Genomic DNA, 27,782 nt, shown 5'->3' with positions numbered 1-27,782 from the left:
TAATGATGTGCAGGTGGCATTGCAACAAACACTTTCTGAAAATCTCTAGGAATATGGAATCTGCTTTTTGCCCTTCATTCACAGTTTGCACGATAACCTGTGAGAATAGGGTAAGCACAAATTTTGCACAACCAATGTTTTCTAAATCCATGCTGATTTGTGGACACAAGCTTTATTGTCTCAAGGAAATTTATTATATTCAATCTTTGGACATACCCAAGAACTCTGCAGCAAACTGAGGTTATAGATATTGGCCTGTAATTTTGCGGGTACATTCTTTTGCCCTTCTTTTAAAAAAGATTCACTTGCGCTTTCTTCCATTCACTTGGGACTTTGAGCTGGGCAAGAAATTTGTGATAAATGTTGGCAAGTAATGGGTCAATGCCACAGAGATCTCTCTGTAAAACATGTTGGGAATCTATCCCGACCTAATAACTTTTCAACTCTTTCATTTGCTTCTCAATTTCAGGGTTTCCTATTTATATATCCTCCATACAGAATTCTGAGCAACGATCAAATGATGGTATGTCTGTATGATCCTCACATGTGAGTGGTTTTTAAACATGGAGTTTAAAAACTGAGCTTTCCTTTTGCTGCCTTCTGTTGCCACACCAGACTGGTCAAGAAATGACTTAATAGGAGGCTTCTACTCACCTAATGATTTTTTCGGCGTCTTCACAAGATCTTTCAGTAAGTATGACAGTAGAAGTTATATGTTTCATTCATCTATCTTTTTACAGATACACAAATGTCTACTAATGTTTTCCTGTTAACATTTCTGCATCCACCCCCTATCTCACAAACTCAGTGACAAACACACAGTTTCCTCAGTATTTTCTGAATTATATTATTAAACTACAATGGGACGTTTCCATACTTTTGGTACATCATACTTATCCAGTGTGCAATTTACAGTTAGTTTAAACTTTCCCCATAATTGCTCTATGTCCAACATAATGGAACTAAATTATGTGCATTCAGTGTCTAAGTGGGATGCTAACACCTGCTTATCTATTATTTCCAGCATAAAAACTCTCCTAACCTTCTTGATGGATTTATTAATTTTAGTTACCATTGTCACTACAATATCACAATGGCTAATACCTGTCTCTACAGTAACATTGTCTGTAAGGTCAGGCCTATTTGTAGCTAACAATTTTTCTATTCTGTATGGGCTGTTGAATTACCTGCTCAAGACAATTTTCGGAAAATGTGTACAAAACGACTTCACAAGACTATCTGTCTATGTCACCAGAGATGAATCCATAGACGTCCTACTCTATACTAAGTAGGTTAGAGTTGCTTGCAACTAATACTGCAAGACTGGGGTACTTCCATACTACTGAGTGTAGACTTTCTTTGAATGATTCTATAACTGTTACGGTGGAATTATGTGGCCAGTAAAAACATCCGATGATTAACTCGGGTTCACCTACATCAGTTAGTCATGTCCAGATAACTCCTCAAACTCAATTTCAACCTTGATAGAAACAATATTTTCGTCAACTGCAATGAAGACTACCACTCCTATGGCATGATATATGACCTGTCTTTTTGATATATGTACCCTATCTCATTAAATTTTTTGGAGTTTTCCACTTGCAGGTTTCATCCAGATCTCTATCCTGAGCATGAGAGCTTTCCTGCAATGTGGGAATTTCAGAGACTTTATCACAAATACTTAAACAATTTATTCTTAGAATTCTGTCATTCAAAGTCGACTGGCGATCATTCGTCAGAAAGAAAAGTGCACTCCGTAAGAAGTCTGCTAGCTGAGAACCTGTTTCTTCTTTGCAGTGCATCCCTGACCTATTAAGTGGAATCCAATAATTTTCTACACAATAATGCAGGTCCAAAAATGTTCAGCCAATACCATCACAAAATTGATGGAGCCTCAGGTAAAGGCCCTCCACTCATCTCCAAAAAAAAGGCTACAATCAATTCTGGCTATGGTGCTGCAAATTTTAAGCTCTGCTTGTATTCCAAGAGCAAGGCCAGCAATCTTCACCATTCCACCTCAGAACCCAAGCAAAAGACTTCAGTGGTACCAATATGGGCCACAACTTGACAATAAGTACACCTTGCACCCTCGATAGCCACAGGCTACTCTCCTGAGACGAGGTCCACGATCAACATAACGCACCTAATATTGGAGCTTCTGACAGCGAAAACCACCCCCCCCCCCCCCCCCCCCCGCCACCCCACCCCTCACAGTGTCTGGTTTGATCCTGCTGAAAAAGCAATGCTAATGCATCACAAACTGCTGCTCACTCTGTGGTGAGCACGGTTCCTCCATGTCAAGTACACTGGAAGACGCCTCAGCAGCCAAGCCTGTGGGTGAAAAGGGCAACACTTGAGATGTTCCATGTAATGCACCAGTTCCTCTGCTACCACTAAACCCTGAGGCAGCAGCCAAAAGATGGCTGACCAGTGCCAAATAGCATCTTCGGCTGTACACAAACTGTGGCCAGCTCCTCCTGCATCTACACACATGACATAGCAGGAGCTATGAACTATATAATCTTGGATTCAGCCCTTGCTATGGCAATATGAAAGAAAGAGTGAAACAAACTGTAATACAATACAATAATTGTTATGTATACCACAGAATATGTGGGTCAGCCTGGTTGCATATAGCACTGGATAGACAAGCCATTGTTGCAAAAATATCACTCAACAGCCACTTGATCAAAAGGAAAACATTCAATCTACAACCCTTTCTTTTTTTTTTTTTTTTTACATTAGAGAAGGAGAAATTTTGTGAGAATTTCAGTTCGGATACAAGATAGTAAATATGATCTTTGTCCATAGGAAAATTATGTATTGTGCAGATCATCATAGCAAGACTTCCAATTTGTCTGTACACCTCATTTCTTCAACTTATCCATATTTCTTTTGCATATGAATTTTGTCCACAATTTCATATGATTCTGTCAACTTCCCAGTAGTATATATTTTTCACAACTACTTCTGGGTGTTTTCTTATTTTATGATTCAAAAGGCTTTTTCCCATATTACACCCTCTGACATTCTGTGATCATTGCTCTGTTGAAATGTGATCACAATGGATATTATAGTCATTATGACCTTGGCAAATGTGCAAACATTTTCTGTTGCAGTCACACAGTAATATAGTAGAGGGAATAATTAATCCCTTACTGTCCAGTGCACCATATTTGGCACATACCCAATTAATGCATGTATTTAATGCTAAATTTTAATGTTAGAACTTATTAGCCCATTGTGCCACATCTGGAACAGTTTTTAACTATCTACCATATTTTGCTGTTACCTGGCAGCAGTGTAGTGAACTACAGACAGTGAGCAAGTACATCATCTGAGATTAACATGTGCTGTTGCAACATCGTTTGTACCTCGTAATGAGGATGAAGTTAGTTTGGTGAATGAGTTGGATGAGGATCCAGATTACACACCTGACTGTGAAAGAAGGAACAAGATAGCCTTATATGGTGATAACTGAATTCTTCTCTTTTTTCCTAAAATGTTACTTACCTAAATTAAACTACAATCATTGGCAATTAACAATAAAATTATAATAATTTTCTACCTAATATTACCAAAGACAAAGTGACTAGGGCTATATGTTATATAGTAGTCAGGAAAATTAAAGAGGCTTTTGGGGAAAAAAGAAGCAGCTGTATGAGTATCAAGAGCTCATATGATAAACCAGTCATAAGCAAAGAAGGGAAAGTTGAAAGGTGGAAGTAGTATATAGGGGACAGAGGTTGAAAGTACTGCTACAGTTGTGAGGTTCTTTTATTTAACACACAACCAAATTTGGGCTCTTATACGACTATCGTCAGGTGCCGTACTGAAAGTAGCAAGAGATGGGAGCAATACACATCAAAAATAAAACAAAAAAATCCATAAATTTCAAAACTGACAGTCGGGCTAGTTGCTGCGAAATGTACGTGAATGCCAAAATGACACGAGACAGTACTACAAAAGACTACCTGGGTAAAGATATATGCAATGAATATCAGGACACTTACACTTGGTGCTGTGAGCCTGAGCACTGTGGTGGACAAGTACAAGATGTGGCATGCTACCAACAAGCACAGAGCATGGAGTAGTGGATACAAATGAGGAAGCAAACTGGTAAAACAGAGCAGTGAGAAACACTGATCCAGTTAAGAAATATACATGTGTGGCATACAATAATCAAAAACCAGAAAGTGTGGGAAGTGAGGCTGGACACTGCTTCAAAAAAGAAAAGGTATTCAGCAGGATTGCTCATTCAAAATGCCAGACAGATCATGGCAGATGCTTTTAATGTGTCCTATTAGTGCTATTGCTGCTAGCTATTAATTGGTATAATAGTTTCTGACAGTGTGGAACATAAGATTTCTCTGCTCTCCCTTTTTGGCCAATAGCGAGATGCTCGTAAAAAGGAGTGGTCCGTGTGTATGTTCTTTTAACTGATGACTGTGGTGTTTGTCCCATGTCACCACATATATATCCCCATTAACTTAAAAATTTGCATGCCACTCGTGTAAAGGGAAAAGTTTCATTGCCGAACTTGTTGATAGCACACTGTATCTTGTACTCGTCCACCACGGCACTTGGGGTCACAGTAAGTGTCCTCAAATTCTTTGCATATTTCTTTACCCAGGCAGTCTTCTGTAGTACTGTGTGGTGTCACTTTGGCATTGACTTAGGTTTCACAGCATCTCGCCCAACTGGTAGTTTTTAAATTTATGGATTCCATGTTTTATTTGTATTGCAGCATGTAAATATTATCCCTCATCTTGCTCTTTTTGGTATGATATGTGAAGATGGGCATATAAGAGCCTGAAACTGGTTGTGTGTTAAACAAAAGAACCTTACGACTGTAGTGGTATTTTCAACCTCTGGTATAACGCTCAGTTGCGGATGTTCCTCTTACGGGATTGTTTGTAGTATATAGGGGGTCTAAATGAGGGAAATGAACTTGAAAGCAATGTTATAGAAAGGGAAGTGGATGTAGATGAAGAACTTGACAAAGCTCTGAAAAATTTAAGTCGACACGAGGCCCCAGGAGTAGGTGACATTCAATTGGAACTACTGATAGCCTTGGGAGAGCCAGCCTTGACTAAACTCCTCCATCTGGTGTGCAAGATGTATGAGACGGGGGAAATATTCTCTGACTTCAGAAAGAATGTGATAATTCCAATTCCAAAGAAAGCAGTTGGTGACAGATGTGAAAATTACCATACTGTCAGTTTAATAAATCACGTTTGCAAAATGCTAACGCGATTTCCTTACAGAAGGATGGAAATACTGGTAGAAGCAGACCTCAGGGAAGATCAGTTTGCATTCCAGAGAAATATAGGAACACATGAGGCAATACTGACCCTAGGACTTATCTTAGAAGATAGGTTAAGGAAAGGCAAACTTACATTTATAACAGTTGTAGATTTAGAGAAAGCTTTTGACAGTATTGACTGGAATACTTTCTTTGAAGTTCTGAAGGTAACTGGGGTAAAATACAGGGAGTGAAAGGCTATTTACAACTTGTACGGGAACCAGACAGCAGTAATAAGAGTCGAGGGGCATGAAAGGGAAGCAATGGTTGAGAAGGGAGTGAAACAGGGTGCAGTCTATCCCTGGTGTTACTCAATCTCACATTGAACAAGCAATAAAGGAAACCAAAGAAAAATTTGGAGAATTCACGGAGAAGAAATAAAAACTTTGAGGTTTTTCAATGGCATTGTAATTCTGACAGACATAGCAAAGGATGTGGAAGAACAGTTGAATGTAATGAACAGTGTTTTGAAAAGAGGATATAAAATGAACAGCAAGAAAATCAAAGCAAGGATAATGGAATGTAGTCAAATTAAATAGGTGATGCTAAGGGAATCAATTAAGGAAAAGAGATACTTGAAGTAGTAGATGAGTTTTTCTATTTGGACAGGAAAATAACTGATGATGGCTGAAGTAGAGAGGATATAAAATGTAGACTGGCAATGCCTAGAAAAGCATTTCTGAAGAAGAGCAATCTGTTAACATTGAATATAGATTTAAGTGTTAGGAAGTCCTTTCTGAAAGTATTTGTCTGGAGTGTAGCTATGTGTAGGAGTGAAACAGGGATGATAAACAGTTTATATACAAATATAATAGAAGCTTTTGAAATGTAGGGCTATAGAAGAATGCTGAAAGTTAGATAGCTATCACATAACTAATGAGGAAGTACTGAATAGAATTGGGGGAGACAGGAGATTTGTGGTGCAACTTGACCAAAAGAAGGGATCAGTTGAGAGGAAACATTCTGAGACACCAATTTTGTATTCAGTGTAAAGCTGTGATGTTTAAATGAAACAAGATAACAGTGAGTTTGTTTTGTTTCAGAGAACAATGAAGCAAGTCCCACTGATGACACAGATGAAGATGAAGATAGTGGCCCTACAAAATCTACAACTCCAGCCACAGAAAAGAAGATCATCAAAGTAAAACCACCCATTAGCTTGAAGTGAATTCCAATAATAATGAGAAACCTTCATCATCAACATAAGATTTAGGTAATGATCATGTAATTCTGTCTCGAATTAGTTATTTAAAAAATTTTTTTTTTATAAGGACCTTATAACTAATTGTCACACAGTCATTGTTGTACAGTATCCAAAAGAATCCAAACAAGCCTTTGAATACCTCAGAGAAGGAAGTAGAGCAGTGTATCAGAGGTATATCCAATCCAAACAAGCCTTTGAATACCTCAGAGAAGGAAGTAGAGCAGTGTATCAGAGGTATATCCAATGAGTGGCTCAAGACATCCCTATGTGGTCGCAAACAGGTGGTTGAAGTGCAATATACTGACCATAACAAAATCAGCTACTACTATTCAGGATATGAAAATGTGAAATATGGTATCCCTCAAGGATCAGTATTAGGACCCATTCTGTTTCTCCTCTATGTCAATGATCTTATGTACAACAAGTATTGCCAAACTATCCTCCAATTTGCAGATACAAGCTTCCTTATTAGTGGTAAAACAGAAGAAAAACTAAAAGACTCCGCTATCCAGAACAACACAAAATGGGTGGTACATATTGAATATTTGCAAAGAAAACTAAGCAAAACCTGTTACATGATACGGATCTTAAAAACTTGTTGCAGCAAAGCCAGCCTGTTAAATGTATACTACTCCTATGTGCATTCTGTAATTAAATATGGCATAATCTTCTGGGGCAGTACAGCAACAAATATTAAACTTTTCAGGATGCAAAAGAGAATACTAAGAATTATTGAAGGGGTAAACAATACGAAATGGTGCAGACCCATATTCAAAAAACTGTCAGTTCTTCCTCTTCCTTGCATTTTTATCTATGAAACATCAGTTTTCATCAAACAATATATCGATAGACACCCAGATATCTTATTAAAAAATGAAGATATACATGCACACAATGTTGTTGTTGTTGTGGTCTTCAGTCCTGAGACTGGCCTGATGCAGCTCTCCACGCCACTCTATCCTGTGCAAGCTTCTTCATCTCCCAGTACCGACTGCAACCTACATCCTTCTGAATCTGGTTAGTGTATTCATCTCTTGGTCTCCCCCTATGATTTTTACCCTCCACGCTGCCCTCCAATACTAAATTGGTGATCCCTTGATGCCTCAGAACATGGCTTACCAACCGATCCCTTCTTCTGGTCAAGTTGTGCCACAAACTTCTCTTCTCCCCAATCCTATTCAATACTTCCTCATTAGTTATGTGATCTACCCATCTAATCTTCAGCATTCTTCTGTAGCACCACATTTCGAAAGCTTCTATTCTCTTCTTGTCCAAAATATTTATCGTCCATGTTTCACTTCCACACATGGCTACACTCCATACAAATACTTTCAGAAACGACTTCCTGACACTTAAACCTCTACTCGATGTTAACAAATTTATCTTCTTCAGAAACGCTTTCCTTGCCATAGCCAGTCTACATTTTATATCCTCTCTACTTCGACCATCATCAGTTATTTTGCTCCCCAAATAGCAAGACTCCTTTACTGCTTTAAGTGTCTCATTTCCTAATCTAATACCCTCAACATCACCCGACTTAATTCGACTACATTCCATTATCCTCGTTTTGCTTTTGTTGATGTTCATCTTATAGCCTGCCTTCAAGACACCATCCATTCCATTCAACTGCTCCTCCAAGTTCTTTGCTGTCTCTGACAGAATTACAATGTCATCGGCGAACCTCAAAGTTTTTATTTCTTCTCCATGGATTTTAATACCTACCCCGAATTTTTCTTTTGTTTCCTTTACTGCTTGCTCAATATACAGATTGAATAACATCGGGGAGAGGCTACAACCCTGTCTTACTCCCTTCCCAACCACTGCTTCCCTTTCATGTCCCTCGACTCTTATAACTGCCATCTGGTTTCTGTACAAATTGTAAATAGCCTTTCGCTCCCTGTATTTTACCCCTGCCACCTTTAGAATTTGAAAGAGAGTATTCCAGTCAACATTGTCAAAAGATTTCTCTAAGTCTACAAATGCTAGAAACGTAGGTTTGCCTTTCCTTAATCTTTCTTCTAAGATAAGTCGTAAGGTCAGTATTGCCTCACGTGTTCCAGTATTTCTACGGAATCCAAACTGATCTTCCCCGAGGTCGGCTTCTACTAGTTTTTCCATTCGTCTGTAAAGAATTCGTGTTAGTATTTTGCAGCTGTGGCTTATTAAACTGATTGTTCGGTAATTTTCACATCTGTCAACACCTGCTTTCTTTGGGATTGGAATTATTATATTCTTCTTGAAGTCTGAGGGTATTTCACCTGTCTCATACATCTTGCTCACCAGATGGTAGAGTTTTGTCAGGATTGGTTCTCCCAAGGCCGTCAGTAGTTCCAATGGAATGTTGTCTACTCTGGGGGCCTTGTTTCGACTCAGGGCTTTCAGTGCTCTGTCAAACTCTTCACGCAGTATCGTATCTCCCATTTCATCTTCATCTACATCCTCTTCCATTTCCATAATATTGTCCTCAAGTACATCGCCCTTGTATAGACCTTCTATATACTCCTTCCACCTTTCTGCTTTCCCTTCTTTGCTTAGAACTGGGTTTCCATCTGAGCTCTCGATGTTCAGACAAGTGGTTCTCTTATCTCCAAAAGTCTCTTTAATGTTCCTGTAGGCAGTATCTATGTTACCCCTAGTGAGATACGCCTCTACATCCTTACATTTGTCCTCTAGCCATCCCTGCTTAGCCATTTTGCACTTCCTGTCGATCTCATTTTTGAGACGTTTGTATTCCTTTTTGCCTGCTTCATTTACTGCATTTTTATATTTTCTCATTTCATCAATTAAATTCAATATTTCTTCTGTTACCCAAGGACTTCTACTAGCCCTCGTCTTTTTACCTACCTGATCCTCTGCTGCCTTCACTACTTCCTCCCTCAAAGCTAACCATTCTTCTTCTACTGTATTTCTTTCCCCCATTCCTGTCAATTTTTCCCTTATGCTCTCCCTGAAACTCTGTACAACCTCTGGTTCTTTCAGTTTATCCAGGTCCCATCTCCTTAAGTTCCCACCTTTTTGCAGTTTCTTCAGTTTTAATCTACAGGTCATAACCAATACATTGTGGTCATATAAACTTGTACTACTGTAGTAGGTGTGGGCTTCGTATCTATCTTGGCCACAATAATGCGTTCACTATGCTGTTTGTAGTAGCTTACCCGCATTCCTATTTTCCTATTCATTATTAAACCTACTCCTGCATTACCCCTATTTGACTTTGTGTTTATAACCCTGTAGTCACCTGACCAGAAGTCTTGTTCCTCCTGCCACCGAACTTCACTAATTCCCACTATATCTAACTTTAACCTATCCATTTCCCTTTTTAAATTTCCTAACCTACCTGCCCGATTAAGGGATCTGACATTCCACGCTCCGATCCGTAGAACGCCAGTTTTCTTTCTGCTGATAACGACATCCTCTTGAGTAGTCCCTGCCCGGAGATCCGAATGGGGGACTATTTTACCTCCGGAATATTTTACCCAAGAGGACGCCATCATCATTTAATCATACAGTAAAGGTGCATGCCCTCGGGAAAAATTACGGCCGTAGTTTCCCCTTGCTTTCAGCCGTTCGCAGTACCAGCACAGCAAGGCCGTTTTGGTTATTGTTACAAGCCCAGATCAGTCAATCATCCAGACTGTTGCCTTTGCAACTACTGAAAAGGCTGCTGCCCCTCTTCAGGAACCACACGTTTGTCTGGCCTCTCAACAGATACCCCTCCGTTGTGGTTGTACCTACGGTACGGCTATCTGTATCGCTGAGGCACGCAAGCCTCCCCACCAACGGCAAGGTCCATGGTTCATGGGGGGAGATGCACACAATACAAGGCAAAAATCTGACCTTCATGTGAAACGGGTGAGAACATCATTGTGCCAAAAAGGCACACTACATACTGGATAAAGATTTTCAATAATCTACCTAAACATATTAAATCAATAGGTTAACTCTGTAGTTTTAAGGCTGAAGTAAAGGCATATTTAATTGATCATTGCTTTTACAGCCTGACAGAATATATAAAAGCCAAACAACAAAAATAAAGATGCATTATTAATATTCTAATTTGTATGTTGCCTGTAATGTTTGTTGTATTTATGAATCTGTGTTAAATTACTTCAATATCTAGTCCTTAGGATTGCAATACAAACTGTATTTTATCTTGTAAATACCTAACCATGTCCAATATCCTTGTATATATTCTATACATATAGGATTTGAAGGACTAAATAAATAAATAAATAAACATACATATCTCTATGAGTATTTATGATATACCTAGGAGTAGGAAGTACCAGAATGGTAACACCTGAATAGAAAAGGTAGCAAATTTTATGTCACATGACAATTGAAGGAATTGAAGTCTGATATACACTTAATTAACAATGATCACATCCCTCCACAGTATGACCCCAATAGAGATAGCCTCAAAATAAGTTTAAAGAAATTCCTATTGAAGAATCGATGCTGTATGTTGACGGTCAGATTGTGCTCTTCAAAGGTTCATCTTCACTAAAGCAGTGCAATCCAATGAAACTCCAGAAGTGGGGATATAAATTGTTCGTCCTTTGCGACAACAAGGGCCTAATTCACTGGAGTTACCTCTAATGTTGCTTTACAATTGATAGAACATTTACCTCACAATGGAAACAACTCTTAGTTTACTTTGACAATTGGTACACATTACTAGCTTTGTTAGTGACTATCAAATTTTAATTTTCAGTCCCTAGGAACCATTCAACTAAGACAGTTCCTGGGGTTACAGTTTTCGTCCGATGAAGAGAAGAAAAAGAAAGGGTGTGGTTTCTGTCAGGAAAAAGAAACAACAATTGATGAAGTAAGTATTGGGGCTGTAAAATGGTTGGTTTTCAGACGAATATCTCTTGCATCAGCTTTTGAATCTGCCCTCGCTCTCAACACTGTACAACATTTTGACCAGAAAGTTCATTAAAAGATTAATTTCACTTTCCCTAAAACAGTTACAACTTACAACAAATTCTTGGGGCCAGTAGACCTAGATGTTCTCATCAGCTATTACCAAATCACTCTAAGCTCTATGAAGTTTCATTTGAGACTTTTCTTTCACTTCATCAACATAGCTATTGTCAATTGTTGACTTCTCTTGAGTCTCTTTGCAACTTAGCAGCTGACCCATTAAAAAGAGGAAGGCCTGTCGATATCCCTGTACCAGATGTTAGCAGACATACTGTTGGACATTCACCAGTTCTTGTTGAAACTAGAGAGAGATGCAAGCATCTCTTCTGCAAGCATAAATCATCTGTTATGTGCAAGAAATGCAAAATCCACTTGTGTCTCAATAAGGGAAAGAACTGCTTTGTGGATTTCCATTTGTAAAACACCCATATATCTACTCATAACTTTTTGTGATATATTATGATAAATGAATTGCCAGTTCAAAAAAGTGCACTGTTAATTTTAACCTCTTCCTTTTAAATTTAGTGCTATTTTCCCTATTGTCTAACATGGATTTACTTAAAAGCAGACCAGTTTCCCTTATTTCCCAATGTGTCAAATTTGGCAGGTACTCAAAATTTGGTTAAAGAGTAAAATTTAAAATGTCATAAAAATTAGATGGCATCTAAGCACTATTTAGAGTAACCTCCAGCAGATTTTTTCCCCACAATGAATTTACAGGGTAACAATAAGTGAACTATATGGAAAAAAAAAAAAATGTAAATTAGCTACAAATTACGGCGAGCACACACTTTATTCATGTTGACGTCACTACAGATATTTGGATTTAGTTTGTGACATCTTTGATGTGCCTGCCATAAGTGGCAATGATGTGGCACAAATAAATAGCGAAATTCTGCTTGACCTGCTGAAGTGTAGGAACAATGATGCGGTCGATGTCCTCCTGAATGGCTGTTTTCAGTTCAGCAATGATGTTGGCATTATTTTACACCTGGTCTTTAATATATCCCCACAAAAATTAGTCACATGTATTCATATCAGAAGAATATGGTGGCAAATCGAGGCCCAGGCCAGTGGTCTCTGGGTACACCAGAGCCAGAATGTGAACCCCAAACTCCTCCTCCATGGATAATGCGGATGAAATCGTCTTCCAAAACCTTCACTTACAGTTTGGTAGTCAACATGCCATCAAGGAACGTCACATCAATTATTCCATGACTCGACATTGCATACCACACAGTCACGTGTTGAGGGTGAAGAGACTTCTTGCCAATTTTGCTTATTGATGAACCCATCCAATTAAAAGTGGATTTTGTCGCTTAACCATAGCATACAGCGAATACTAGTTCCTATCGTGCCCTATGGCCAATCATGCAGTTTGAATGTCCTAATGCAAACTGTTCAGAAGTTATGATGATTTTATTTCATATAGTTCAACAATTGTCACCCTGTATATAGTAAGCATGAAGAGGTTAACTGAAGTGACTGGACTGAGCATATGTTATTTACTGCACGTCACTATTGGGTGATACTCACGAGATGATCTGTCACTCCTACACAACAAACTCTTATCATCATCATCATCATCATCATCATCATTTAAGACTGATTATGCCTTTCAGCGTTCAGTCTGGAGCATAGCCCCCCTTATAAAATTCCTCCATGATCCCCTATTCAGTGCCTCTTCTGATGTTAAACCTATTACTTCAAAATCATTCTTAACCGAATCCAGGTAACTTCTCCTTGGTCTGCCCCGACTCCTCCTACCCTCTACTGCTGAACTCACGAGTCTCTTGGGTAACCTTGCTTCTCCCATGCGTGTAACATGACCCCACCATCTAAGCCTGTTCGCCCTGACTGCTACATCTATAGAGTTCATTCCCAGTTTTTCTTTGATTTCCGCATTGTGGACACCCTCCTGCTATTGTTCCCATCTACTAGTACCTGCAATCATCCTAGCTACTTTCATATCCGTAACCTCAACCTTGTTGATAAGGTAACCTGAATCCACCCAGCTTTCGCTCCCATACATTGGTCGAAAGATTGAACAGTGCACAGATAACTTAGTCTTGGTACTTACTTCCTTCTTGCAGAAGAGAGTAGATCGTAGCTGAGCGCTCACTGCATTAGCTTTGCTACACCTCGCTTCCAGTTCTTTCACTATGTTGCCATCCTGTGAGAATATGCATCGTAAGTTCTTGAAATCATCCACCTGTTCTAACTTTGTTCCTCCTATTTGGCACTCAGTCCATTTATATTTCTTTCCCACTGACATTACTTTCATTTTGGAGATGCTAATCTTCATACCATAGTCCTTACATTTCTGATCTAGCTCTGAAATATTACTTTACAAACTTTCAATTGAATCTGCCATCACAACTATGTCATCCGCATATGGAAGACTGCTTATTTTGTGTTCACATATCTTAATCTCACCCAGCCAGTCTATTGTTTTCAACATATGATCCATAAATAATATGAACAACAGTGGAGACGGGTTGCAGCCTTGTCTTACCCCTGAAACTACTCTGCACCATGAACTCAATTTACCATCAACTCTACCTGCTGCTTGACTATCCATGTAAAGACCTTTAATTGCTTGCAAAAGTTTGCCTCCTATTCCATAATCTTGTAGAACAGACAATAACTTCCTCCTAGGAACCCGGTCATATGCCTTTTCTAGATCTATAAAGCATAGATACAATTCCCTGTTCCACTCATAACACTTCTCCATTATTTGCTGTAAGCTAAAGATCTGGTCCTGACAACCTCTAAGAGGCCTAAACCCACACTGATTTTCATCCAATTGGTCCTCAAGTAATACTCACACTTTCCTTTCAGCAATACCTGAGAAGATTTTACCCACAACGCTGATTAAAGAGATACCTCTGTAGTTGTTACAATCTTTTCTGTTTCCATGTTTAAAGATTGGTGTGATTACTGCTTTTGTCCAGTCTGATGGAACCTTTCCCGACTCCCATGCCATTTCAATTATCCTGTGTAGCCATTTAAGACCTGACATTCCACTGTATTTGATGAGTTCCGACTTAATTTCATCCATCCCAGCTGCTTTATTGCACTGCAATCTATTGACCATTTTCTCCACTTCCTCAAATGTGATCCTATTTCCATCATCATTCCTATCCCATTCTACCTCGAAATCTGAAACATTATTGATTGTATTTTCACCTACATTGAGCAACTCTTCAAAATATTCCCTCCATCTGCCCAAGGCATCCACAGGATTCACCAGCAGTTTTCCTGACCTGTCCAAAATACTTGTCATTTCCTTCTTACCTCCCTTTCGAAGACTGCTAATTACACTCCAGAATGGTTTTCCAGCAGCTTGACCCAATGTCTCCAACATGTTTCCAAAGTCTTCCCGAGATTTCTTCTTGCATGCTGCAATTATCTGTTTGGCTTTGTTTCTTTCTTCAGCATAACTTTCTCTGTCTACCTGAGTTCTAGTATGTAGCCATTTTTGATACGCCTTCTTTTTCCTTTTACAGGCTGCCTTGACTGTGTCATTCCACCAAGCTGTTTGCTTCATCCTACTTTTACACACTACTGTTCCAAGACATTCTTTAGCCACTTCTAGTACTGTGTTTCTGTGCCTTGTCCATTCCTTTTCCAATGACTGTAATTAACTACATTCAACTAACTGGTACCTTTCTGAGATTGCTGTTATGTACTTGTGCCTGATTTCCTTATCCTGAAGTTTCTCCACTCTTATCCTCCTACATACGGACCTGACCTCTTGCACTTTCGGCCTCACAATCCCAATTTCACTGCAGATCAAATAATGATCAGTGTCATCAAAGAATTCCCTGAATACACGTGTGTCCCTCACAGCCTTCCTGAATTCCTGATCTGTTATTATATAGTCAATGACAGATCTGGTTCCCCTGCTTTCCCAAGTATACCGGTGAATGTTCTTATGTTTAAAAAAGGAGTTTGTGATTACTAAGCCCATACTGGCCCAGAAATCCAAGAGTTGTTTCCTGTTGGCCTCCATATCCTCTCCAAATATACCCACAACCTTTTCGTACCCTTCTGTTTGATTTCCAATCCTGTCGTTAACATCACCCATGAGCAGAACACTGTCCTTGTCCTTTACTCTAACGACTACATCACTGAGTGCCTCATAAAAACTATACGTCTTATCTTGATCTGTCCCTTCACAATGCGAATATACTGACACAATCCTAATTTTCTTGCTAGACACTGTCAAATCTATCCACATCAGTTGTTCGTTTACATACCTTATTGCAACTACGCTGGGTTCCATTTCTTTCCTGATGTAAAGCCCTACACCCCATTGTGCTATTCCTGCTTTGACTCCTGATAGGTAGACCTTGTATTCTCCCACTTCCTCTTCTTTCTCACCCCTTACCCGAATGTCCCTAACAGCTAAAACGTCCAGCCCCATCTTACTTGCAGCCTCTGCCAGCTCTACCTTCTTCCCAGAGTAGCCCCCACTGATATTAATAGCTCCCCATCTCATTACCATTTGTTTGCCAAGTCGTATCTTAGGCGTCCCTGGTTTGTCAGTTAGAGGTGGGACTCCGTCACCTCCAAAGGTCCGAGGCATTTTGCTCTGATTGTTGCCAGCATCATATTTAAAGTGCCAGGGAAGCAGGTTGCTAGCCTTACTTGCTCCGAGTCCCATTGAGTTTTAACCCTAACGGCTGAGGGACTAACCGGTGGATTTGGTAGTCTTTGCCGTATGAGCACAAAGGTGACAACGACTCAGAATGTGTCCGAGATGCCCAGCCTTATTCCAAAGTAACTGGTATCCCGACTGTCGGGACCACTTACTTGGCCACTCATATGTTGCCCGTGGTTCATGAACTAGGACATGACTACAGGAACCCACACCATGAACCACAACAAACTCTTACATTATAAAAAAAAAACTGTTCTTTCAAAATATATACAGTGTGGTCTATTGATAGTGACCGGGCCAAATATCTCACAAAATAAGCATCAAACGAAAAAACTACAAAGAATTAAACTCATCTAGCTTGAAGGGGGAAACCAGATGTCGCTATGGTTGGCCCCTCTAGATGGTGCTGCCATAGGTCAAATGGATATCAACTGTATTTTCTTAAATACAAACCACCCTTTTTTATTACATATTTGTGTAGTATGTAAAGAAATATGAATGTTTTAGTTGGACCACTTTTTCGCTTTGTGATAGACGTTGCTGTAATAGTCACAAACGTATAAGTATGTGGTATCACGTAACATTCCCCCAGTGTGGACAGTATTTACTTCGTGATACATTACCCGTGTTAATATGGACCGTTTACCAACTGCGGGAAAGGTCAACATCGTGTTGATGTGTGGCTATTGTGATCAAAATGCCCAACGGGCGTGTGCTATGTATGCTACTCAGTATCCTGGATGACATCGTCCAAGTGTCCAGACCGTTCGCCGGATAGTTACATTATTTAAGGAAACAGGAAGTGTTCAGCCACATGTGAAACATCAACCATGACCTGCAACAAATGATGCTGCCCAAGTAGGTGTTTTAGCTGCTGCCACGGCAAATCTGCACATCAGTAGCAGACAAATTGTGCGGGAATCCGAAATCTCAAAAATGACGGTGTTGAGAATGCTACATCAACATCAATTGCATCCATACCATATTTCTATGCGCCAGGAATTGCATGGCGACGACTTTGAACATCGTGTACAGTTCTGCCACTGGGACAGTTCTGCCACTGGGCACAAGAGAAATTACAGGACGATGACAGATTTTTTGCATGTGTTCTATTTAGTGATGAAGCATCATTCACCAACAGTGGTGATGTAAACTGACATAATATGCACTATTGGGCAACGGAAAATCCACGATGGCTGTGACAAGTGGAACATCAACGACCTAGACGGGTTAATGTATGGTGCGGCATTATGGGAGGAAGTATAATTGGCCCCCATTTTATCGATGGCAATCTAAATGGTACAATGTATGCTGATTTCCTAAATAATGTTCTACCAATGTTACTACAAGATGTTTCACTTCACGACAGAATGGAAATGTACTTCCAACATGATGGATGTCCGGCACATAGCTCACATGCAGTTGAAGCGGTATTGAATAGCATATTTCATGACAGGTGGATTGGTCATCGAAGCCCCATACCATGGCCCACACGTTCACCAGATCTGACGTCCCTGGATTTATTTCTGTGGGGAAAGTTAAAAGATATTTGCTATCATGATCCATCGTCAATGCCTGACATCATGCGTGTCAGCGCATTGTCAATGCATGTGCAGATATTGTGGAAGGCAAACTACTTGCTGTTGAGAGGAATGTTGTTACATGTATTACCAAATGCATTGAGGTTTATGGACATCAGTTTGAGCATTTGTTGCATTAATGTGGTATTTACAGGTAATCACGCTGTAACACAAAGGTACATGTATCACATTGGGTACATGTATCACATTGGAACAACTGAAATAAAATGTTCAAACATACCTATGTTCTGTATTTTAATTTAAAAAACCTACCTGTTACCAACTGTTCATCTAAAATTGTGAGCCATATGTTTGTGACTATTACAGTGCCATCTATCACAAAGCGAAAAAAGTGGTCCAACTATTCATATTTCTTTATGTACTACATGAATATGTAATAAAAAATGGGGGTTCCTATTGAAAAAAAAAAACACAGTTGACATCCATTTGACCCATGGCAGCGCCATCTAGCGGGCCAACCATAGTGCCATCTGGTTTCCACCTTCAAGCTAGACAAGTTTCAGTCTTTGTAGTTTTTTCATATATAAATTTGGGTGTGGGTGTGTGTTCCTGTTTTGCAGGAAATTTAGTAATATATGAGGGGAGTTTGAAAAGTCCATGCTAAGTCCGAGAGATGGCACCACCGCCATGTACCGAGGTCATGTTTAGTTAGTAACATCTTTGGAGAGAACACACACCAAGTTTTAGGCATATTGGTCTATTTCTTTGTGTTTGGCATTCATGTGAATCAAGGAAGTCGAGTGATTGTCAAAAAATGGACGGAAAATAATTTTGTGTGGTGATTAAACATTACATTATGAAAGGCAAAACACCTCAGGAGACTAAAGAGAAGCTTGATAAATATTACAGTGACTCTGCACCTTCGATAAGAACAGTTCATAAGTGGTTTCAAAATTTTGGGAGTGGCCATGTGGGCACAAGTGATCTTGAATGTTCTGGACGCCCTGTGGAGGTTATGACTCCAAAAATCATTGATAAAATCCATGATATGATGATGGATGACAGAGGAGTTAAGGTGTGTGAGATTGCTAGTGCTGTGGGCATCTCAAATGAATGGGTACATAATATTTTGCATAAACATTTGGACATGAGAAAGCTATCAGCAAGATGGGTTCCACAATTGCTCATGCTTGACCAAAAACGGTATCATGTGAAGTGTTGCAAGGAAGGTTTGCAGCTGTTCAGGAAGAATCTGCAGGACTTTAAGTGCTGTTTCGTCACTCTGGATGAAACATGAATACATTACTATACTTCTGAGACCAAACAACAGATTACCAAGGGAGAATCTGCACCAAAAAAGGTGAAGACCATTCCTTTTGGCCGGAAAGGTTATGGCGACTGTCTTTTGGGATTTGCAAGGGATAATCCTCATCAACTATCTGGAAAAGGATAAAACTATTACAGGTGCATATTATTCATTGTTATTGGACCATTTGGTCATTGGACTGCAAAAAAGTCCTTTTTCATCACGACAATGCACCAGCACACACACCTCAGCAGTTGTGATCGCAAAATTAATGGAAATAGGATTCCAACTCGTTTCATATCCCCCTATTCTCCAGACTTGGCTCCCTCAGACTTCTACTTCCTCTCCAATTTGAAGAAATGGCTGGTGTGACAAAGATTTTATTCAAACGAGGAGGTGACTGCAGCAACTAATAGCTATTTTGCAGACTTGGAAAATTCCTATTATTTGGAAGGGATCAACAAATTAGAACAGCGTTGGACAAAGTGTATAAGTCTAAAAGGAGACTATGTCAAAAAATAAAAGAGGTTTATGCCAAACACGTAAGTAGTTTTTATTTTTGCACGGACTTTTAAAATTCCCCTCATAATTACCTAGATCAGAGGAGCAACTTTTATCATTATTTTCTATCTAAAGGCTGTGGTAAGGATGAGCAGCTGTTTGTATAGTCTGCAAACCTGTGTAACAGATGAAAACGTGATCTATATTGACATTATTCAACCCAAATAATTCAAATTCAAATAAATGAATTTTGCTCTGGCTGCCTGTTGTATTTCCTGAGATCATTTTTCCGCAGTTGTTTAGCTTTAAATCACTCTTTATGCATACTCCTACATTTCTGCAATTGTTCAGCTTTAAATCACTCCTTATGCATGCTCCTACATATTTAATGTATGTGACTGGAAAAGACTGTAACACCTGCTTAAGGTATGCTCAAAGTTACTTTTATGTCTGATGACTTGTCACCATTGTGAATGACTTGCTGTGTTATGTTCACTAGGAACTCTTCAATTCATTCAAACAACTGATGCAACAATCTGTATAATCTGGTTTGGTCATCAAAATGTTGTTGTTGTTGTTGTCTTCAGTCCTGAGACTGGTTTGATGCAGCTCTCCATGCTACTCTATCCTGTGCAAGCTTCTTCATCTCCCAGTACCTACTGCAACCTACATCCTTCTGAATCTGCTTAGTGTAATCATCTCTTGGTCTCCCTCTACGATTTATACCCTCCACGCAGCCCTCCAATACTAAATTGGTGATCCCTTGATGCCTCAACACATGTCCTACCAACCAATCCCTTCTTTTAGTCAAGTTGTGCCACAAACTTCTCTTCTCCCCAATTCTATTCAATACTTCCTCATTAGTTATGTGATCTACCCATCTAATCTTCAGCATTCTTCTGTAGCACCACAATTCAAGAGTTTCCTTCTTATCGAAACTATTTATCGTCCATGTTTCACTTCCATACATGGCTACACTCCATACAAATACTTTCAGAAACGACTTCCTGACACTTAAACCTCTACTCGATGTTAACAAATTTCTCTTCTTCAGAAACGCTTTTCTTGCCATTGCCAGTCTACATTTTATAACCTCTCTACTTCGACCACCATCAGTTATTTTGCTCCCCAAATAGCAAAATTCCTTTACTACTTTAAGTGTCTCATGTCCTAATCTAATTCCCTCAGCATCACTCGACTTAATTCGACTACATTCCATTATCCTCGTTTTGCTTTTGTTGATGTTCATCTTATACCCTCCTTTCAAGACACTATCCATTCCATTCAACTGCTCTTCCAAGTCCTTTGCTGTCTCTGACAGAATTACAATGTCATCGGCGAACCTCAAAGTTTTTATTTCTTCTCCATAGATTTTAATTCCTACTCCGAATTTTTCTTTTGTTTCCTTTACTGCTTGCTCAATATACAGATTGAATAGCATCGGGGAGAGGCTACAACCCTGTCTCACTCCCTTCCCAACCACTGCTTCCCTTAGATGCCCCTGGACTCTTATAACTGCCATCTGGTTTCTGTACAAATTGTAAATAGCCTTTCGCTCCCTGTATCTGACTCCTGCCACCTTCAGAATTTGAAAGAGAGTATTGCAGTCAACATTGTCAAAAGCTTTCTCTAAGTCTACAAATGCTAGAAACGTAGGTTTGCCTTTCCTTAATCTAGCTTCTAAGATAACTCGTAAGGTCAGTATTGCCTCACATGTTCCAGTATTTCTACGGAATCCAAACTGATCTTCCCCAAGGTCGGCTTCTACTAGTTTTTCCATTCGTCTGTAAAGAATTCGCGTTAGTATTTTGCAGCTGTGACTTATTAAACTGATTGTTCGGTAATTTTCACATCTGTCAACACCTGCTTTCTTTGGGATTGGAATTATTATATTCTTCTTGAAGTCTGAGGGTATTTCACCTGTTTCATATGTCTTGGTAACCCGATCATAGAGTTTCATCTGGACTGGCTCTCCCAGGGCTGTCATTAGTTCTAATGGAATGCTGTCTACTCCTGGGGTCTTGTTTCGACTTAGGTTTATCAGTGCTCTGTCAAACTCTTCATGCAGTATTATATCTCCCATTTTATCTTCATCTACATCCTCTTCCATTTCCATAATATTGTCCTCAAGTACATCGCCCTTGTATAGACCCTCTATATACTCCTTCCACGTTTCTGCTTTCCCTTCATTGCTTAGAACTGGGTTTCCATCTGAGCTCTTGACATTCATAAAAGTGGTTCTCTTTTCTCCATAGGTCTCTTTAGTTTTCCTGTAGGCAATATCTATCTTACCCCTGGTGAGATAAGCCTCTACATCCTTACATTTGACCTCTAGCCATCCCTGCTTAGCCATTTTGCACTTCCTGTCAATCTTATTTTTGAGATGTTTGTATTCCTTTTTGCCTGCTTCATTTACTGCATTTTTATATTGTCTCCTTTCATCAATTAAATTCAATATTTCTTCTGTCACCCAAGGATTTCTACTAGTCCTCATCCTTTTACATACTTGATCCTCTACTGCCTTCACTACTTCATCCCTCAAAGCCACCCATTCTTCTTATACTGTGTTTCTTTCCCCCATTCCTGTCAATTGTTCCCTTCTGCTCTCCCTGAAACTCTGTACAACCTCTGGTTTAGTCAGTTTACCCAGGTCCCATCTCCTTAAATTTCCACCTTTTTGCAGTTTCTTCAGTTTTAATCTACTAGTCATAACCAATAGATTGTGGTCAGAATCCACATCTGCCCCTGGAAATGTCTTACAATTTAAAACCTGGTTCCTAAATCTCTTTCTTACCATTATATAATCTATCTGAAACCTGTCAGTATCTCCAGGCTTCTTCCATGTATACAACCTTCTTTCATGATTCTTGAACCAAGTGTTAGCTATGATTAAGTTGTGCTCTGTGCAAAATTCTACCAGGCGGCTTCCTCTTTCATTTCTTACCCCCAATCCATATTCACCTACTACGTTTCCTTCTCTCCCTTTTCCTACTGCCGAATTCCAGTCACCCATGACTATTAAATTTTCATCTCCCTTCACAATCTGAATAATTTCTCTTATTTCATCATACATTTCTTCAATTTCTTCATCATCTGCAGAGCTAGTTGGCTTATAAACTTGTACTACTGTAGTAGGTGTGGGCTTCGCATCTATCTTGGCCACAATAATGCATTCACTATGCTGTTTGTAGTAGCTTACCCGCATTCCTATTTTCCTGTTCATTATTAAACCTACTCCTGCATTACCCCTATTTGATTTTGTGTTTATAACCCTGTAGTCACCTGACCAGAAGACTTGTTCCTCCTGCCACCAAACTTCACTAATTCCCACTATATCTAACTTTAACCTATCCATTTCCCTTTTTAAATTTTCTAACCTACCTGCCCGTTTAAGGGATCTGACATTCTACGCTCCGATCTGTAGAACACCAGTTTTCTTTCTCCTGATAATGACAACCTCTTGAGTAGTCCCCGCCTGCAGATCTGAATGGGGGACTATTTTACCTCCGGAATATTTTACCCAAGAGGACGCCATCATCATTTAACCATACAGTAAAGCTGTATGCCATCGGGAAAAAATTACGGCCGTAGTTTTCCCTTGCTTTCAGCCGTTCGCAGTACCAGCACAGCAAGGCCGTTTTGGTTAGTGTTACAAGGCCAGATCAGTCAATCATCCAGACTGTTGCACTTGCAACTACTGAAAAGACTGCTGCCCCTCTTCAGGAACCACACATTTGTCTGGTATCTCAACAGATACCCCTCCGTTGTGGTTGCACCTACGGTACGGCTATCTGTATCGCTGATGCACGGAAGCCTCCCCACCAACGGCAAGATCCATGGTTCATGGGGGGGGGGGGGGGGGTCATCAAAATATTGTGCAGAAAATGGAAACAACAACTTGTCTGAACACCTAGAAGCTCACTATTAATCAATCATGACGAAAAGAACCTGAGAAATCACATGTATGTACATATTTTATTTGTTAGGCGACAAGTGTAGAACAGTGTCACCTCTTCCTGAAAGTCAAGGAACATGGCACAAACCCTCACAGGTGCCAGTATCTACTGCTTTCAAGGTCTCGTGGACGAACTGAGTGAGCTGGTTTTCACATGGTCATTGTTTGCAGAATCCTTGTTGATTCCTACATTGGAGATTCTCAGTCTGCAGAAAGGTCATAACATGCATGTATACAATGTGTTAAAAGATTTTGCATCAGACTACCATCAGTGATATAGGGCTGTAATAGTAAGCATCTGTTTGATGACTCTTCATGAGAACAGGAATGAGCTGCACATTTTTTCAGTCGCTGCACTTAGTAAAGCACTTCATACAGTGAATGTCATTGTGTGAGGGGCCCAAAGAAGGCACACTTGCTGGTGATCCTTGTGACTGCAATACAAATCAGGACCCAGAGAATCAGTCAGTTTTGTCAGGAGTCATTTCCTGGAAGCTGGATTGTGAACAAGGCTTCCTCCCACAGCAACCAATTAAGTTGGCACCTTGGCATGGTGCTGGGCATGCATTGGGCTTAAATACTTATCTGACCATTCAGATTTAGGTTTTCCATGGTTTTTCTAAATAGCGTATGGGAACTTCCGAAAAATGGCATGGCTGAATGCCTTCCCTGTTTATGATAACTTTGAACTTGTGCACCACCTCTAACGACTACATACTTCACCATAATTGTAGAATTTAGCAGATCTCAGTGCATTACATTCCGGAGATTGGAGAAAGTACTGATATTGTTTCTAAGGGAGAAGGTATTTATGAGATCACTAATGATAATAAGTAGAGCTTGTTTCTAATGGAAAAGGTAACACATTTGTTTTTTACTCAATGTAAACTTATTTTTTCTGAACTAATTCTATATTATTTTCAAATATTCTAAGAAAAACTGGCACTAGTGTTTTCTTCAGAGTGAAAGAAACTGAAATTGAAAGTACTTAAGTAAATCACTGGTGAGAAATACTCTGCAAATAAGGCATTTTCTTAAGGTTATCAGACACACATGTAATTGCACAATGCAATAGGTATTTATCACACAATTATTAAGGCTATTCAGACAGAATAATTACCATCACTTCAGAAGCAGTTGGAAAGTGGAAACCTCATTCTTTTTTATGATTCATTCCTGTCATACTATTTTCTGAATAATAATTCTATTTCATTATTGAACAGCAATTATTACTTTTTTAAAAACAATCACGGAGAAGAACCCCAGCTCATTAGCCATGACATTCAGCACTGCAAATGCACACTTTCGTTTCTAAGCATCCTCTGCATTATTTTAGGCAACAGTGTTACAGGTATGTCTAGTGGCTTTATAGTCGTAACATGAATTAACACTCTTATCTTTTGAAACCTTTTTGCCATCTCTCTTTTGTGTGCAATAGTGAAACAAACGTTATAGCTGCCACATACATTTCAGAAAAACATTTATTTTGTCATTTTTTGCACACCTTCAGTAATATACGTCAAATAATAATGAAGCCATGGTATATTCGGAAATATCTTTGTGTTGAATATTTCATTGAAAGGAAGTGTCACTGTTCTGCCTGCTGATAGTGCAGGTATGATAGTTTCATTTTTATTGTGTTTATCAAACTGTGTTGAATTTTATGAATATTTTTTTAAATTTTCTTATTTGAACCAAGATACTGCTGGCATTAGAATTAAACGGACTCATGGCATTAGGTGTTGTGTGTTTTTCCTAATTGGCAAACAAGATTCAAGATAACTGTGTAGAACATTATACAAACACTGTATTTTACCTGTATTCACTGTAGAGTAGCTGTTTAAATTAAAGTTATTACTGGAAAAATGTCTTTTTCAGAGATGTTGGAGACTCAACTTACAGAAGGAAGAAGGATTTGAAAAAAAGAAAGAAAGAAAGTTGAATGTCCAGGATTGTGACATATAACACCTTGAAATTTATTGTGTTACTTGAACTGAGACACAAAAAATTACTAATAGAAAAGCACTAACTAACAAGAATACATTTGTATTTCACATCTATATCTGCAAGCTGTGTGGATTTTTTTGGTTTGGTAAGGAACATTTTATAAAAAAGTGTGTTGCAGTATTACTTAACTGCATTGTAGTGATGGTAATAACAGGCTTCATTAATTAATTAATTGTTTGTATTGCTATTCTGAACACAATTTGTCTTTTGTACCATCACCACTATTTTCAGTTGGTGTTGAAATGCAAGATATAAATGTGTGATATATTAGGAAACAACACAAAGACTCAAAAGTACCATTGCTTTACAGTACTGCCACAATTTACTATACAAATAAACAGTTTGGGAACAAATTCCATGCACATGCTTAATGGTGCAAGGGATAGTGACATAATATTTACCACATGCAGTGCAGTGCTTTACACAATTTGAGTTTTCATTCACTTTCAGATTGTTACATTTGTACAAAGGTAGTATGGTACTAAACTAAATAACTTTGGGTTTAATCAAGTAACACTGGAAGCACATGAGAACCTGATGTCAGTTAAACATTCTTTGTGCAACATCCATATGTTATTTATGTACATGCAGAAGGTATGCACAGTCTCTCTCAAGTTACTATTAAAATATTTTGCAAAAGTGTCTTGTACAGATTTATAGTAATTAGTGGTGATATTAGTGCACAATGAAAGTGTGCTCTATCAGATGTAATGACATAAAATACAAAAAAAAAAGTATTAGGATAAAATAATTCTCCATATAATCAATATGCACTTTCCTTTTGATGTAACTATTATAAAAAATCTTAAATGTGCAGTTTGAATATGATTACTACTCGATAAGGTATTTCTAATATTGTAGTTTCTCTTTTCTTCTTGGTTCAATTAATTCTTTTAAAAATGTTTGTTTGAAAATACAAGCATTGTTAGAGACCATGCACTCAGTATTGTGATATTCTCTGTACTCCTCTTTGTCTTAAAAATGCATGCAGACATCACAGGTTTTTATGCTGCTGACACTCAATTTTCAGTGTGTTCTTGGATGGAAGGAAATATTATAACCCTTTCATGAGTTTATATGTAACACACAAATTGCAGCTGTATTTAGCATATCAACACTGTATTGTTTTTAACTGTCAGTATTGACAGTTATAAAATAATTTTTAGTGACTGTAATACATGTCATGTGTAATTCGAACAAAGGAGACATTGTTATTTGTAAGCAATTCCTGAAACTTATACTTTGTGTGAAATAAATCTTTGTATTTAAATTTAAAACAACAGTACTGATGTTAAATGTTTTGTTGCATGCAGTTGCAGAAACACATATGATATAGTGGATTTAGTGATATTTGTGAGAAAGGTGTTTGTTGTGATAAGATCTGGCAACCACCCTCGAATCAGTAAGCTCAGTTTCATATTGCTTTAGCTGTTTATATATGTGTTTAATTCTTATACAGTTTGTGCACTAACAGTTCATTATAGAAGCTATTTATTATGTAATATAACAATGAATAAGCAACATTTCATCTTCATGCTTTGCAAATACAAAGTATAAATGATAACTTATTATTTTATCTGATTAATGCAAAATATATGTCTTGTCATCACAGTTCATATCTTGTAGCACCATTTATATTGTTTGTGGACTGCAGCGTATGTTGCCACAGCATGTAATAGCAAATTGATTCTAAAATGAAGTTTGAAATATTATTCACTTCAAAAACATTCGTCTTTGGAAGACATTTTCATGTAGGTTACAAATCGAGGCACTCTGTTACATTTTCAGACGTACCACTCCTTAAACCCATCTTTGTCCTTGTCTTTTATGTTAATAACACTTTCTGGATACTGCTCTCCTACTTCTGCTGCTGCCAGAAGAGCAGCATTGGGTCCTGTGGATTTGTGGAAACTGTCACTTTGCCTGACCACATATTTTCCATCTGAGTGCCTGTTGTGTCCCTTAATTCTGAGGATGAGCAGCAGCAGCAGACAGAGCAAGACGAGCAAACCAACAATCGACGCAATGATGACCATCGTATTCTCAGCAGCTCGAGAGATGGCTGATCCTGCATCAGGTTGGGGCTTTGAGTGGGGATCAGGGCTGGACGTGCTGCCTGTCAGGTTGTCCACGTCGTTTGCTGCCGGCGTTTCTGTGATAAGAGTTCACGTTTTTGCTCTGTGGTACAATTGTACCTGCTTCCAAACTACAATCAATGGTATCAGACATGAAGTATTATTTCTACACATACCTGGTTCACCATGTCAGAGCTTTTTTTGGAGTTTCACAAATATTGCTACTTTGTATCTTTCTTTTTATGAGAAGTAATCTATGAATTTGTGGAAGAAATGTTGTGGTCTTAAGTATATTA

At 38.8% G+C, this 27,782-nt stretch overlaps 1 protein-coding gene and 1 long non-coding RNA gene across 7 annotated transcripts in view; one reads left to right on the top strand and one right to left on the bottom strand.

The window, feature by feature from the left end:
• Window positions 1-27,782, bottom strand: part of LOC126187518 (neurexin-1a) — a 2,258,738-nt gene that overhangs the window by 26,473 nt on the left and 2,204,483 nt on the right. For 2 of the 6 annotated variants that reach the window (XM_049928653.1, XM_049928655.1), the window contains exon 24: window positions 25,373-27,563. The exons of 3 other annotated variants lie outside the window; for them this stretch is intronic. In XM_049928653.1, the coding sequence (XP_049784610.1) occupies window positions 27,196-27,563 (368 nt within the window). In that variant the 3' untranslated portion in view covers window positions 25,373-27,195. Of the gene's footprint in view, window positions 1-25,371; window positions 27,564-27,782 lie in introns of those variants that run through there. One more of the 6 variants, XM_049928654.1, reaches the window with a different exon arrangement.
• On the top strand, window positions 10-26,025 carry LOC126187519 (uncharacterized). The gene is made up of 3 exons (XR_007537751.1): window positions 10-690; window positions 6,349-6,518; window positions 25,283-26,025. It is a non-coding gene; the product is annotated as an uncharacterized LOC126187519 (long non-coding RNA).

Source organism: Schistocerca cancellata, chromosome 5 (genome assembly GCF_023864275.1).
Source record: "Schistocerca cancellata isolate TAMUIC-IGC-003103 chromosome 5, iqSchCanc2.1, whole genome shotgun sequence".
Lineage (NCBI taxonomy): Eukaryota > Metazoa > Arthropoda > Insecta > Orthoptera > Acrididae > Schistocerca > Schistocerca cancellata.
The sequence above is the reverse complement of the archived record's forward strand: the minus strand, read 5'-3'. Positions and strand labels throughout refer to the sequence as shown.